This window comes from Cololabis saira, chromosome 12, assembly GCF_033807715.1.
Source record: "Cololabis saira isolate AMF1-May2022 chromosome 12, fColSai1.1, whole genome shotgun sequence".
Taxonomy (NCBI): Eukaryota; Metazoa; Chordata; class Actinopteri; order Beloniformes; family Belonidae; genus Cololabis; species Cololabis saira.
Genome location: NC_084598.1, coordinates 40,360,645 through 40,376,506, shown reverse-complemented (window position 1 = coordinate 40,376,506; position 15,862 = coordinate 40,360,645). Strand labels below are relative to the sequence as shown.

At 41.9% G+C, this 15,862-nt stretch overlaps 1 protein-coding gene across 2 annotated transcripts in view; it reads left to right on the top strand.

Moving 5' to 3' along the window:
- chchd6a (coiled-coil-helix-coiled-coil-helix domain containing 6a) overlaps positions 1 to 15,862 on the top strand; it is a 158,827-nt gene that overhangs the window by 115,604 nt on the left and 27,361 nt on the right. For both annotated transcript variants that reach the window (XM_061736807.1, XM_061736808.1), the window contains one exon: positions 4,232 to 4,367. In XM_061736807.1, the coding sequence (XP_061592791.1) occupies positions 4,232 to 4,367 (136 nt within the window). The remainder of the gene's footprint in view (positions 1 to 4,231; positions 4,368 to 15,862) is intronic.

Here is a 15,862-nt window from a genome sequence, read left to right as displayed (position 1 = left end):
TTTGGTTTTGGCCATGGCGCCAAGAGACTTTTCTTTAAGTTGCGACATGATACAGGTGTGTACCGATTTTTGTGCATGTACGTCAAACCGTATTGTGGGGCTTGAGGCACAAAGTTTTCTAGGGGGCGCTGTTGAGCCGTTAGGCTGCGCCTAATAAAAATAAAAACGAGAAAAACAACGAGAACATCTCCTACAGATACAATAGGGCCTTCGCACTGTAAGTGCTCGGGCTCTAATTAAATAAAATGATAAGAAAAGAGGTAAAGTAATAAAAATCACAAGTTGTTATAAAGTAAGGGCAGTAAGTATTTAATTTAGGAGTACGCTTCAGTAAACGGTAATGTTTTTAGGCCTGATTTGAAGGAGCTGACAGTTGGAGCAGACCTCAGGTCTAGAGGAAGTTTGTTCCACCGGTGAGGAGCAGAATAACTGAATAAAGGCCACTAGAGCCTCAAAATCTTAAGAAAAATAAAATAAGATTTCAGATTTCATGAAACTCCAGTTGATCATTCTGAGAATCTCGTGATTTTATTCAAATTTGGTCAAAAGTGACTCTTGTGTGGTGCCGTTGAAGCCGCTCACCTGTGGGCTGCTGTCGATGATCACCGCTTGTTGCATTTCCTGATGCATAAAACGTTTGAATTGCCAGAAGGTGTACTTTCTGTTTCACACGGCTTAAATCCTCCGGGAGAACGATGCCGTGAGCCGCATTTGATCCCTTTCATCATTTTTCTCTCGCTTGCTTGTGGATTGTTTTTTTTTTGTAGTGTTTTTTTTTCCCCCTCCATTTCTGATCATTTTCCACTTCAACCTCCATCACCCGTTTTTTTCTGAGACACCCAGCCATTGTACTCCCGACGCTGTTTTGATGATAACGCGCTGATATGCATGCGCTGTAATTGAAATGATGGGGTCAGCTCTCCTCCTTCGTCGAAAGCAGAATGAGCCTTTAATTTAGCTTTCAATTAAATCAGGTGTTAAACGGTCCTCGTTGCGAAAGCGTTCGTACACACCGGGGCCGAGATTGACCGGTTTTCACGTGTGGCACGCACGCAATTATTCTCTGATGCTTAAAGTCTGCTACGCGGTGGATGTTTGGATGTGTATTTCTGCACACGGCAGCATGTACCTGTGTGGGCGTCCGTTTCCTGCTCGTCTCTGCTTCAATCAGCGGCGGTCCATTACAGTGGGGCGCCCAGGCGGCGGGCTTGTCATAGTTAACCATCACACAGACAGACAGGCAAAGAGAAATTAGAATACAGCCCACATATCAAATTAAGCACAGCAAATTCAATCTCTCAAAGCTCCTTTTTTCCTGCTATATTTGATCAGAACGATCCAACCTACTCAATTAAGTGTAATTCAGAGCTAATTGTATGATTTGTAATGAAACACGTACCATACAGCTCATTTGTTGTTAAACAGATGCCCTTCAGTGTTGATGCAAATTGGTTCTCATCTTCATCTTGTCTCTTTCAATCAGACTTGTATACGCTAATTTTTTTTTAACGTTTTTGTGAAAGTTTTCCCTTTTGTGACAAAGAAGTGGTGATTAAAATCATATTCCACTCCTACACAACGATATTGCGTTCCCTGTGAGGTGTAAGTAACAAAAGAGGGAGGGGAAAAGGGGTGATTTATTATGGAAGAGTATTAGGGCCAGGCAGGATAAAAATAAAAACATTTTAGAGGAAGATTTTTTTTTCATTATGCACTTCGAGAAAAAAGTTGAAATGTTGAGAAAAAGGGGAAACTTCGACTTTATTCACAAAATTTCAACTTTATTCTTGAAATTGTATTTCAACATTATTCTCGACATTTCAACTTTTTTCTTGACATTTTAACTTTTTTCTCGAGGTGCACAAAAAAAAAATCTTCCCCTCTCAAACATTTTTTCTCCTGCATGGCACTAATACTCTTCCGTAGATTTATACATCTAAATCAAAACTATGGAGAGACGGTGCAGAACCAGGGCCGGTCATATGATTTATGAGGGCCTTGAAAAATATTTTATTTGAGTTTATTTGGAATATACATAAATATAAATTTAAATCACCTTCCACAAGGAAAGGGATATAATTATATGTTTAATAAATGGAACCCCCCCCCCCAAAACCCAAAATGTAACTAAAGCCCGACTTAACCTTGGCCAGAACTGTTGATGCAGATTTACCGAGGTGGCGCTAAACGGCGATTTGAGATATAAATATGTGCAGGGTTCGTACATTTTGAAAAAACCTGTAAAAGTCATGGAATTTGAAAATGTCATTTTCAAGGCCTGGAAAGGTTTTGGAAACATAAGTTCACCCCTACAGTTTTTGAAAAGTCATGGAATTTATTTTTCTCACTTAATGATAACATTTATTAATAACAGCCTATAAGGAAGATTTAAAATGTATCAATAAATAATTCGTATCAAAGTCTCGCGCGTTCTCAGGCGTAACGTGCCGAGCATCTTGCGCATCATGCAGATCGGATCAAGTGACCACATTCTCCAACAGTTATTACAGTTATATTAGATTACAATACAACATATACTACATATACTACAACATATTGCTGGTATATCAGTGTTAATTTAAACAAATGTTTATTTTGTATAAAACCATAATTGTCATTAGATCTCCACTGTGGTGACTTTTTATATAGTTTTATTAGTATATTTCATTCATACATTGATGTTTTAGAGGTCATGTATGGTCATACGACATCAATACCTGGATGAGCAATAACTTCCTAAAACTCAACGGCAATAAAACTGAGGCTCTTCTCATCGGCTCCAAATCCACCCTCACCAAGTCACAACCCTCTCCCGCCCCTCCCATCATCATCGACGGCTTCCCGGTACCCTTTTCCCCGCACGTCAAGAGCCTCGGCGTCATTCTGGACAATACACTCTCATTTGCACCTCACATCCACAACATCACCCGGACTGCATTCTTCCACCTCCGCAACCTCTCCAGACTCCGTCCAGCACTGTCCCAATCCAGCACCGAAATTCTGGTCCACTTATTCGTCACATCCCGTATCGATTACTGTAATGCTCTCCTCACTGGCCTCCCAACCAAACTCACCAACAAACTACAACTCATTCAGAACTCGGCCGCCCGGATCATCACCCGCATCAAGTCATCTGACCACATCACCCCCGTTCTTATCCAACTCCACTGGCTCCCAGTCCAATACCGTATCATTTATAAAAACCTCCTCCTCACCCACAAAGCCCTTCACAACTTAGCCCCCACCTACCTCTGTGACCTACTGAAAGAATACACCCCCTCCCGTACCCTCCGCTCAACCTCTGCTGGACTTCTTTTCACTCCCACCTCACACCTTAGCAGCATGGGTGCCCGAGCTTTCAGTTGTACGGCACCCAGACTCTGGAACTCCCTCCCCCCATACATAAGACAAATAGACTCCATCACCACCTTCAAAACGCAACTCAAGACTCACCTGTTTAAACTTGCCCATTCACTTTGACCGGTCACCACACACTACCTCCCACCATACTGTTGCGTTATCTGTACTGTTGCACCTCGGTTGTCCATTGTATATGTGTATGTATTATAATTTCTACTATATTTCTATTGTATTTCCTGTATTTGTATTTCTATTGTGTTTTTGTTTTATTCTGTAAGGTGACCTTGGGTGACTTGAAAGGCGCCGCTAAATAAAATGAATTATTATTATTATTATTTATGGAAACTTGCTGCCAAGTCATGGAAAAGTCATGGAAATGTGTATGAACCCTGTATGTGGTTGTTTGTTTGTATTCTTAAAAACAGATGCAGTCTTCATCTTTTTGAATTATAATCTGAGTTTCTTTGCTTTATTTTGTGGCAAACAGCCATAGTGCATGTTTGTGCACACGAATCCCACCCAAGCCGGTTTAAGGCAGCTTTGCACAGTTTCCTCCACCGAATAAACACCGTTTGACTACAAAGTCTCTGATGAAGAGAGCCGAGTTAACGCTGCCCCGGCTCTCTTATGACCCGCTAACGTTGGTGTTTGTCACTTGGGGTTCTGAATCTCCTTGCATGGGTTTTCTCTGGGCTTCCTCTCACAGTCCAGAAACCCTCATGTTGGGTTGATTGGTGATTCTACATAGCTTGATGGATGTTAGTTGTATGCCAACCTCTCATCCTACACTGTAGCAGGAGGCAGTGAACAGATTTGTTAATTCACGTTCTAATTTCTCTGTATTCTCTGTTTTTTTTTGTCTTTTTTGCAGGTCTCGCAGTACAACGGCGGTGTGTCCCGGACTGCAGGGCCAAATTCTATCCTGTTATAAGGAGAACGGCAACCAGACCCTAAAGTGTGCAGAGTTGGCCAAAGAATACATGCACTGCATAAACGCTGCAAAGAAGGTGAGCGATGTGCAAAATTTGGAGGGAGATGTGTAAAAGTAAAACAACAGACTGGATTCGGTCCATGAGATCATGTTTTAGTAGCACCACCTTGTTTTAGACCAAAAGCAAAACCTTCAATGTTTAAGGTTACAACAAAAGAGTAAAAATGATGAACAGTTTTTCTTCTGATAAAAATGATTGTAGTTTTCTTGAAATAAAACCAGTTAAATAGGTTAGATGTACGTTTTTCAATGGATATAACACCAAAATTAGGGGAGACTGAGCTACTTAAGCTTGATTTATGCTTCTATGTGGCACCTTCACCTGCAGTATACGGGACCGGCGTCATGGCTGATGTTGATACTTGTTTGGGTTGTTTTGTTCTAATTCCACCACCAACCCCTAGGTGGCAGTGTAGGTTCTGCTTTGACGGAAGCACTTTCAGTATTGCTGAGCTTCTTTGTGTACATCCTTAATATTGCTTGTATATCAACTTAACCAAGCACCAACTTCTGAGTTGAGGCTCGTGCGGGACTAAGTTTCGTTGCAGTTCCTCGACTGGCCGCTAGGGGGCTCCAAAAGCAAGTAACTCTTTTGAGAGCTTTAGAGCAGAAATAAACATATTTACAGCCTAGTCCAAAAACTGTTTTGGTTTCAATCGTTTGATGTCACATCCATGACGACTGTGAGAGGTTTTTGCACCACGTCAGGAGTTAATATAAAGCAGTTATTTCTAATATGATTGATTGACAGTCGGCTCAGCCAATGGCTAGCCCAGAGATCGGCAACTCAAAATGTTAAAAGAGCCATATTGGAGCAAAAACACAAAAAACAAATATGTCTGGAGCCGCATAAGCCGCATGTATAAGCCTTAGAATGAAGGCAACACATGCTGCATGTATCTTATTAGTTATAACTGGGGGAAGATTTTTTTTTTCATTATGCACATCGAGAAAAAAGTCGAAATATCGAGAAAAAAGTCGAAATTTCGTGAAAAAAGTCGAAATGTTGAGAAAAAAGTTGAAATGTCGAGATTAATGTTAAAGTACAAGCTCAAGAAAAAAGTCGAAATGTCCAGAAAAAAAGTCAAAATTTCGAGAAAAAAGTCGAAATTTCGTGAAAAAAGTCAAAATTTCAGGAAAAAAGTCGAAATGTCGAGATTAAAAAAGGAAAGGAAAAAGGAAGAAGAAAAGAGGACAAAAGGAAAGAAAGAAAGGAGAGAAAAAAAGGGAAAAAAAAGAAACAAAAAAAAGGAAAAAAAAGGTCAAACATTTTTGAAAAAGCTCCAGGGAGCCACTAGGGCGGCGCTAAAGAGCCTTATGCCGCTCTAGAGCCGCGGGTTGCCGACCCCTGGGCTAGCCGTTATTACTTCTTCATTCATGATCATCACGCTACCACGCCTGGCGAATCAGGCGCCCGTTTGTTTTGACCCTGCATCAGCTAAACACAACGGTCATACGACATATCCCTCTGTAAACGTCAAACGGCAGCTCTGCAGATATTTCAGTGGGTTCGGATGAAGGAGCTGGGAGCAAAGCCAACTTTGATCCACATGCGTTGAGCGAGTTCCTATCGGCTTCTCCAGCAGCATTTTGTTCTTGTTCTTCTTGTTGGGTCACGGGGGCGTGCTGGTTGGTGGGGGAGGCTGGACTTGTATGGTTGTGGGTGTGAATATGTGTATATATTTATGTGGAAACGCGTGTAGGAACAGAAATAAGTACAAGTGTACATGTAAGCTTTAATGTTTGTAATGAATAAGATTGTACACGGGTGGATTTAAATTCACATCGTAAATAATGTATGTTTTTATGTATAGATGAATAACTCAGGGTAAATAACTCAGGTGATTATACAATTCTTATTATTAATTTGTGCAACCTTTAACTCTGTTAAGTTTTTTTTTTCTTTCATATTTAATAACGAAGATCCAACAGAAAAAAATAGTATTGAGTTCAAAGGGTAGGAGTTTGTAAGTTACTGTAATTACTTCTTCCTACTCCTTTTTCCAGCATGACACATTTGCTATTCTATTTATTAATTCTAACTTGTTCTCTACTTTGTTTACGATGGTACATTTATTATATAGTGATTATTATTGTTCTTTTTTATGTTATTTATTTATTGTTCTGCTGTTTTATTTATTTTTTTGTGCTTATGTTTGAAATAAAATATATCTATCAATCAATCAATCAAAACATGGATGCAGTACGAAGTAAAAACGGGCTTCAGAACCACTTTCAGAAACCAGGCGGTCATGTGACCCAACGCTTCGGCCATTCTTGACAGTCTATGAACCTGACAAGTGGTCGGATTCCTGGGGAGGTGAGATCACGGCTCAGGGTCTCCGACTACGGCAGGAAAATATGTGAAAGTTTAGCTCAGATGTCGAGGCTGGACGTGTCAGAACCTTCCCTCCTTCAACAAACAGCGTTTTAACCATGTTTTTTACAACTTGTACCTTCGCAAGGTGGAAAGTAGCAGGTAAGAAACTGAAACTAGCGTTCTAAAACAGTTATGTGCATCGTTTCTTATCCATACTGGTAAACTGTGCAGCTGAAGGAGGAAAAGTTGCTGATAAATTGTCGTTTCTCTAGACCAGGGGTCGGCAACTCAAAATGTTGAAAGAGCCGTATTGGACCAAAAACACAAAAAACAAATATGTTTGGAGCAAAAAATGCAAAAAATGAAAAGTCTTGTATAAGCCTTGGAATGAAAGCAAATGGCGAAAGGCGAAATGTTGAGAAAAAAGTTGAAATGTTGAGAAAAAAAGTTGAAATGATGAGAAAAAAGTCGGAATGTCGAGAAAAAAGTCGGAATGTCGAGAAAAAAGTCGAGATGTCGAGATTAATGTTGAAGTACAATCTCGAGAAAAAAGTTGAAATGTCGAGAAAAAGTCAAAATTTCAAGAAAAAAGTCAAAATGTCGAGATTAATGTTGAAGTACAATTTCGAGAAAAAAGTCGAAATTTCGAGATTAAAAGAAAAGAAAAAAGGAAGAAAAAAAGGAAAAAAAAGGTAAAACATTTTTGAAAAAGCTCCAGGAGCCACTAGGGCGGCGCTAAAGAGCCGCATGCAGCTCTAGAGCCGCGGGTTGCAGATCCCTGCTCTAGATGACTTCTGTCTTGTTGGGCTGTTGGTAGTCAAAGTTTATGAAACGTTTGGCTGAGTTCAGACAGCTGAACCCCAAAAAAGTCCTTCAAAATATGATCCCGAGCGTCTTCTTCGTCCTCTAACGCACGCTTACAAGATTAAAAACCAAAAGACTTAATTTTACCTTCAATTATTAATGTTTTATTCCCTACTAAAGACAGAAGATGTGAAACATTAACAGCAAGCGGTTTCTCTTTGCCTCGAAAGAAACAGTGACGTTTATAAGACTAGAGCCTGCTCTGGTTCTGTTCAAGTTCTCCACCAATAAATGATTGTTATTGTTTGCAGCAGCATTTCCAGTGTTTTCAAGATTACTTTGGAGGAGTTAAGTGCCACAAAAACAAAAGAAAAGAACCCGATTGGGAGGATTTTGACTGCTGCCACTCGAGTTATTACACGAGATCATGTTGTTAAATTAGTTTCCAGAGTGAGTGTGATGTGGAAGTTGAACTGCTTCCCAGCTACACTCAGGGAACTTTTCAAAGACAGAAAAAAACCTGGTGTTGATTGCTGTAAAACAACAAAGGCAGAAGAAAGTTCACCCTTCTACAGTACGAACTCTTACTTTATGGAGCAGAAAGGATTTGAAGTGGAGTAGGTGAAGGAAACGAGAGAAGAGACGACAAAAACACAGTGAAGTTCAACAGCTGATGCTCTTAAGACCTGATCATTTCCTCACTTACACACACACACACACACACACACACACACACACACACACACCTACACACACACACTCAAACACACCTACACATACAAGCACACACACACACACACACATATTCACACCTACACGTACAAGCAAACACATACACTCGCACACATATACGTACACTCAGAGCCGTCTGGGAGATTTGCGAGGCCCTGTGCGAAATGGCTCGGGAAATTTTTGGTTTTTTTGGGTCGGATCGGGTGTCTATATGCGCAATTTTAACTCTCCAATTAGCAAAATACTGGATACCTTCCCCTGCCTCATCATCATTTGACTTGCCTCGACGGGTGGCCCCACGGCTGCTTGAGACCCGGTCGGATTGGTGATTTTTCTAACAAATTTATCAAACGAGCCTTTCAGAGAGGCATTGATTAAACTCTTCCATTTTATTTAGTTTTTTTCTTTTTTCATCCCCTGATGGAAATTTCCTGAATCTGTCTCGTTCTCTCGACATTGTGTGACAGTTTGTTCCAACTCCACCGTCTGGATCAGAGCAGCTCGTGTCTGCGCTTGGTCTGATCAGTTGTATTGAACAACAGACACGCGCATCATTGCACATATATTTTATTGATATGCACAGACTAGTACACATTTAGGTCTGTAATGGAATGTGACTGTTGATATTTATAAGGGAAAAAACGAAAAAAAAAAAACGAAAAAAAAAACTTTTTTTTTTTTTTTTTTTTTTCAAAAACGGCCCATAGCGCGAGGCCCCGTGCGGTCGCACGGTTCGCACACCCCTTGCGGCGGCTCTGCGTACACTTATGTACATACACCTACATACACATACACACACCCATATACACCCACACATACATGCATACAAGTATACACACACACACACACACTGACATACGTACACACACCTACTGTATATATACACGCTAACACACACCTCCACACGCACATGTACACACATGCATGTACACACACAAACATAAACCCTACACACACACTAACCTACACATACACACCTACACATATGCATACAGTACACCTACACACCTACACACACACACATGTATGTACACACACACTTACATGTACACGTATGTATGTACCCACGCACACACTTACACAAACACTCACACATACGTACACTTACGTACGTACACACACTAACGCATGTACGCACGTACACATAAACCCTACACACACACACCTATATCTACACACATGCATGTACACACACGTATAAGTACAGGCAAATTTCCCAGGCGACTCTGAGTACAGGCATATACACACACACAAACCTACACACACACACTTACACATACACCTACATTTATACACATGCATGTACACACACACAACCCTGTACACACACAAACCTATACACACACACCTACATGTACACACACGCATGCATGTACACGCACGCATGCATGTACACACACACGTACACACACACCCCTCAGACCTAAACTGCTCCTTTTCTTGCATCATTGTTGAACATTATTTTATTCCAAGAGTAAAGTGTTTAGTCTTTAACTCCACCGGAGACGACGGTTTCCTCTGGAAACCTGGCCGTGTGTCGTCTCCGTCTCTTCTTTCATGAAGTGATGTTTAATGCATCTGTGCCTGTCACATAAACGTATAAATAAATAAACATCCCGCGGCTCTCGGCACAACGAGGCCTAAACATTCAGACAAACGGCGGCTGACGTTTGTCAGAAGTTTCATCAGAATCCCTGTAGTTGATGGCAGCTTCACCTCCAGGCCTCGTCTAAACGCCAGAACTTAACTCTTTATTATGAAATTATGTTTGACTTCTTCCTTCCACCGTGTATTTTCTCACCCAACCAGCGAGTTGCTGCCTCATCCTGGTCTCTGCTCACATCTCTGCGCTGCTCGAGCCGCTGAGGCGTCTCTGGAAAACAACGATAGAACATGAGATAATCAGCTCGCCGAGCAACGATTCTCCTACTGTTGTATCAGAGAGAGTGTGATTCCTGCAAATCATGTTCCCATTGATGTGGTGTGGGGGCGTTTCCTCCTCATCTCAGCTGAAGATGACGCTCTTTGAATGCAGACTGTAGGAGACGTGGCTGCATGCTTGCGTGAGCAGCTTGATGCGCTGCCGTCTGATCCTGATTGGCCCCTGGGGTCTCGCTGGGTTTCACTCCGGCATTTTCAAAGTTTACAGAGTTCTTCCTGCGTTTTACATCTTTAAAACCTGCCATCGTTTGTCTAATTCACACTGATAACTGTGTTCCTATCAGGAGGTTGTGGTTATGTGGATATGTGGTTTGTGGTCTAGTCTTAGTGTGTTAGATTCAGGATGGCGAGCTTTCAGGGGATCGGTGGTAAAACCTTTTGGCAGCAGTGACTTCAGTGACTACATTTTTGTTCTGTTGGCCGAAAACACCAACAAATAACATTGAACGAATTGAAAAGTATGTGACTATTTAATGTTAGAGGGACCTCACTGATGACATGTTATGAAGTTGAGCGACTCGCTAATCAAAGAGGAAGGCAAAAAAAGAGGAGGGGAAAAGCTCGTAGCCTCCAGCTCTTCAATCACCTCACAGTCCCCACAGAAAACATAAAAACTATTCAGTCAAACAATACAATCAAACAAGGGAACAAACATAAAACATACATACTGTAGTAGCAAAATAGATTTAGCAGCATTTAAAAGCAGTATTGATTGTATCTAAAGTGACTTGAGTTTAAAGTGACTTCAGCAAAAAATGCATATTACAATAACGGAATACCGGCGATGGTAATATTATGATACGGAGAGTATCCAAGTTGTTAAAATGACCCGTTGGTGAGTAGGGGCCGTATCCACACTGTTGCTGAAGTGAAAGACGACCTGTTTTCACTCCAAACTGCTTCGATTTGCCTCGTTTTGGTCCCTAACGAGGATCATTGCTGTCTATGAACCAGAACACGGCTCTAACCGGGCCAGAATCTGGTCCTGTTCCTTCATTCCAGAGCATCGACTGCGTTGTGTTTTGATCAGTGTCGCAGCAGGCCGGTGGACAGGCCTCCATATCGCAGACGTCTCCCCGCTGAGCCACGCCACCATCTTTTAATGTGCTTGTGAACATGAGGTTGTTTTTGATGGCAGACGATGGGCGGATCCCGCGGATCCCGCCGGCCGAGCAAATGACCTCTGCTCATTATCCTCCGGGAAGCCGAGCCCGACGCGGACGCTGCTTCATGAAATGTGGCACGCGGCGTCCAGAACCGCAGCGGGGTTCCCTCGTCAGTCATCTGCTCTGAGGAGAAGACAAACACCACACGTAACGTCTCAGCGCCCGGTTAGTGCCAAGCTCAGATACGGTCTCAGCATGCAGGTACAAAATACAGACCAGAGAGAGAGGAGAGAAAATTAATTATGTGGTGACGAGAGCAGATTAATACGGAAGAGTATTAGGGCAAGGCAGGAGAAAAATAAAAATATTTTAGAGGAGGAAGATTTTTTTTTTTCATTATGCACTTCGAGAAAAAAGTTGAAATGTCGAGAAAAAAGTCGAAATGTTGAGAAAAAAGTCGAAATTTCGTGAATGAAGTTGAAATGTTGAGAAAAAAGTCGAAATTTTGTGAATGAAGTTGAAATGTTGAGAAAAAAGTTGAAATGTTGAGGAAAAAAGGCAAAATTTCGACTTTATTCACGAAATTTCGACTTTATTCTTGAAATTGTATTTTAATATTATTCTCGACATTTCGAGTCTTTTCTCGAAATTGTTTTTCAACATTAATCTCGACATTTCGACTTTTTTCTCGAAATTTTGACTTTTTTCTCAAAGTGCACAAAAAAAAAAATCTTCCCCTCTCAGATATTTTTTCTCCTGCATGTCCCTAATACTCTTCTGTAGATTAACAACCCGTAAGTAATAGAAACGGAAGCAGATAATGTTGCCTCAGATTCCTCACGGAGGACTTTAAACGCTATTGTTGTTTTCCCCCTTAAACTCGGTGAACTTTGCACCTGAAGCTGAAGGTTGCAGGCGTAGCCGCCCCGCAGTCTGAGGCCCACGTTTACACGTAGCAAAAACTGTGGTGTTTTCATGTGTTTTGGCCGTTCGTTTACACGAAAACAAAGCTCAAAGTCATCAATAATTTCTGAAAACACCGGCCAAAGTGGAGATTTGCAAAAACTCCGTCTTCACGTTTGCTTGTAAACAGAGGGAAACGGAGATTTAGGCTTCAGAACGTCACATTATGCGACAGAAACGTCACCAGAGTCATGTGTACGACCTGTGTTTACAATTTGTTTGGCCACCGTAGTTACCGTAGTGTCATTTTTATGTTTTTTTTTTTCCAGGATTCTGATTGGCTAGCATGACTTTATCCTCTCGTTACACTGCCCCCTGTAGGTTTGGCTGCTCATAGCACCTTAACAGCATATTTATGCAGGTTCGTGTAAATTAAGAGATTTTGAAAACGATCTGATGTAAAATGATGGTATATTTCAAAATGTAGCAGTGGAAATATCCGTTTTTATAAATACCTGGCTATGTGTAAGCGTGGCCTAACACCCAGGGAGTCACTGCTGGAGTCCCAGCTGTCCGTCAGAGGGAAGAAACAACCAAAGATAAGCAGAACCAGACACAGAAAAGTGGAGATGAAGTCAGATAGCTCAGAAACAGTAGAGCGAGCAGAAGCAGAGTGATTGAGACTGAGATTTGGAAACCCTTCTCCGTAAGTCCCCCCCCTGATATCACTGCAATCACATCACTGCCTGTTTTTCCTTCATTTCATGATAAAGTTGTGGTACAGTAGTTGTATTTTTGAAAGGAACAACACTGAGCAACATCAAACTGACATTTTGATTCTTGTTTAGCCTTTTTCACACACTTTCACAGGAGATCCCCGTCTTCTTTCTGTTTCCATCTGTTTCCACTCTTCCACTTCCCGATCCACAGCGAGCAACGAGTCCCGAATGTCTAAAAGATATAAATCTGTTCCCGTGGGACTCACGCAGCAGGGCCGGGTTGAGACGCTCCCGCTGCTGCAGCAGGGAGACGCCGGCCAGATGCCGAGGTCTTTCAGGGTGCTGAGCACCGCTGAGGTTCCACCGGCTCCTGACGTCCCTGTATGTCTGACAGCCGACGTACAGCGCTGCCCTAACTCATTAATTTCAGTTCGCAGCCGTCCTCGCGCTCCCATTACGTCTTCCTGCAATACCAGCTCACCAGTGGCGATTCCTCTAAGACTGTAAGGGAAGCTCAGCTTCCTCTAAAATGTAAAAAAATAAGTGGTCAAATGTACTGTTGTGTTTACATTTCATTGACTATATATGCGCTAGAACGTGATCAGCTTTAGTTCAGAATCTTATCACAGGTCACAGATGCGACTTCCTTCTCATTCATTCCTGCAGCTTCACAGTAGCGGCAGAAGCTCAGCGTCTATGAAGCTGGAGTGGGTTGTTCCACTGCAGCCAAACAGACCGTCATTGGATAAATGCTGGCCCATCGGAAGCTTCTCTGAGGTCTCTGGGTCTATGGGGCAGTGGGCGTGGCCTCGGCTGGCCTGCTGCATGATGATTGGATGATCTGTCTGAGGCTGAATCCCTTTCTGATTGACAGCGAAATGAGCGAAATGAGCGAATCAGCGATCTTGAGATATAAACACTGCCGGAGAAGTTTTGTAGCTTCATTCCGTCATTCCGAGTTGATCTGGAGAGTTTGTCACTTAGTCACGTTGTCACTTTTGTCTTTGTTAAAACAATAAGCGACACACTCAGCAACTAAAAAACTGGTGCAAAACCAGACACCGGATCAGAACCAGCATCCAAACCACAGTGGATTAAAACCAGTATTGCATTTGTCTGCAATAGTGAATTAACATTTACAATATGCTTGTCCACATTTGACTTCAAATCTAGTGGATTCCCCGGTTCCTGCCACGGCTCCCGCCGTCCTGCCCACTTTTACTTCATCCTGATTTATGTTTTGAAACCCTGGCTTTGCTGGACGATACATCCGAGTCGTCCCCGTCGGCCGTGAGATATAGGAGGGAGTCGGAGGGAACGGGTGATGGGATGTCACAGTTGTCACCTTATTGTAAGACATTGTCCAATATTACTGAGTGTGTTAAAATTTGTTGTCCTCCTCTTGTGAGCCGAGCGATGATTGATGCGTTAAGTTGCCCCGCTATAACTCGTAGTTCAATCCAGATTCAATAATAGGCTGTTGGACTGTCGGACGGCGCTGACAGTTATGCCGTCCAAGGTTGCTGATGAGTGAAACGGCCAGTAAAGACTTATAATGTTTGCTGTCCATCTGACAGCACTTTACAGATTAATTCAGTGGCACAATCCCTCAGGTGACAGGCCGAGTAAATAACGCGGCTCTTCTCGCAGCACTGCAATATCCCCGTCGGTGGAAAACCTTTTGAGCGGAGCTGTGATGTAGTTAGCGCAGGAAAAGCTCTCATAGGAGGATGGATAAGCATTTGTGGCAGCGCTCCTGTCATCTGTAATGGCCCATCCGGTCGTGATGGAAACACTGTGTCTCTGATGGCTTTGGGGCGCGACCGAGACCCCCTGTAGAAGGCCAATCTAATAGAAGGGGAGAGAAAAAACAGTTTGATCAACCGCTGATGAGTGTCTTCTCAAAGAAAGACTCTATGAACAATATGGATAGTAAATGTGTATCCGTCTGAATGTGCGCCGACTTTCACGGAGCCAGTGAATCACAGCGGTGGACTTTTAAACCTGCTATTGATTTCTTTTTTCTTCTTTCCTTTTTTACTTTTACCTCCTGCTTTTATTGCTGATTGAAAAGAAGCCATGCAGGTACAATGATCGCGGCGGATCGGTTATTCTTCTGAAGGGTAACAATACTGATAAATAAAAAAAATAAAAACAGAGGACAAAGAAATATAATACTGTATGTAAATAAAGATGCACAGCGAGCTGTATCATGTTTTGTAAAGGAGTTAGAAGTGAAGGCTAAATGAGAAAGAAACAGAACGATCTTTTCTAAATATTTAAAAAAGTTGGGTAGATCTTTTTCTGAAGCAAACAACTAATTTGATGCTCTGAACCCCAAAAAAGGAAGCAACGTGGCAGTTGAAACAATGTTCAGTCATTTTGTGTGATAAAGGGAAGCGACTAGACCAGGGGTCGGCAACCCAAAATGTTGAAAGAGCCATATTGGACCAAAAACACAAAAAACAATATGTCTGGAGCCGCAAAAAATGAAAAGTCTTCTATGTATAAGCCTTAAAATGAAGGCAACACTTGCTGCATGTATCTCTATTAGTTATAACTGGGGGAAGATTTTTTTTTTCATTATACACTTTGAGAAAAAAGTCGAAATGTCGACAAAAAAATCGAAATGTTGAGAAAAAAAGTCTAAATGTCAAGATTAATGTTGAAGTACAATCTCGAGAAAAAAGTTGAAATGTCAAGAAAAAAGTTGAAATGTTGAGATTAATGTTGAAGTACAATATCTCGAGAAAAAAGTCGAAATTTCGTGAAAGAAGTCGAAATGTCGAGATTAATGTTGAAATCTTTGTTAACAGAATCTTTGTTACAGCATTGGAAAACGTTCAGAATGTTTGTGTCATTTTTGTCCTCCTACAGAAACCACATTAACACAAAAAGTATATTTCCGGGGGCACGGTGGCGCAGCAGGTAGTGCAGCCGTCTCACAGCAAGAAGGTCCTGGGTTCGATTCCCGCCGGGGACGCTG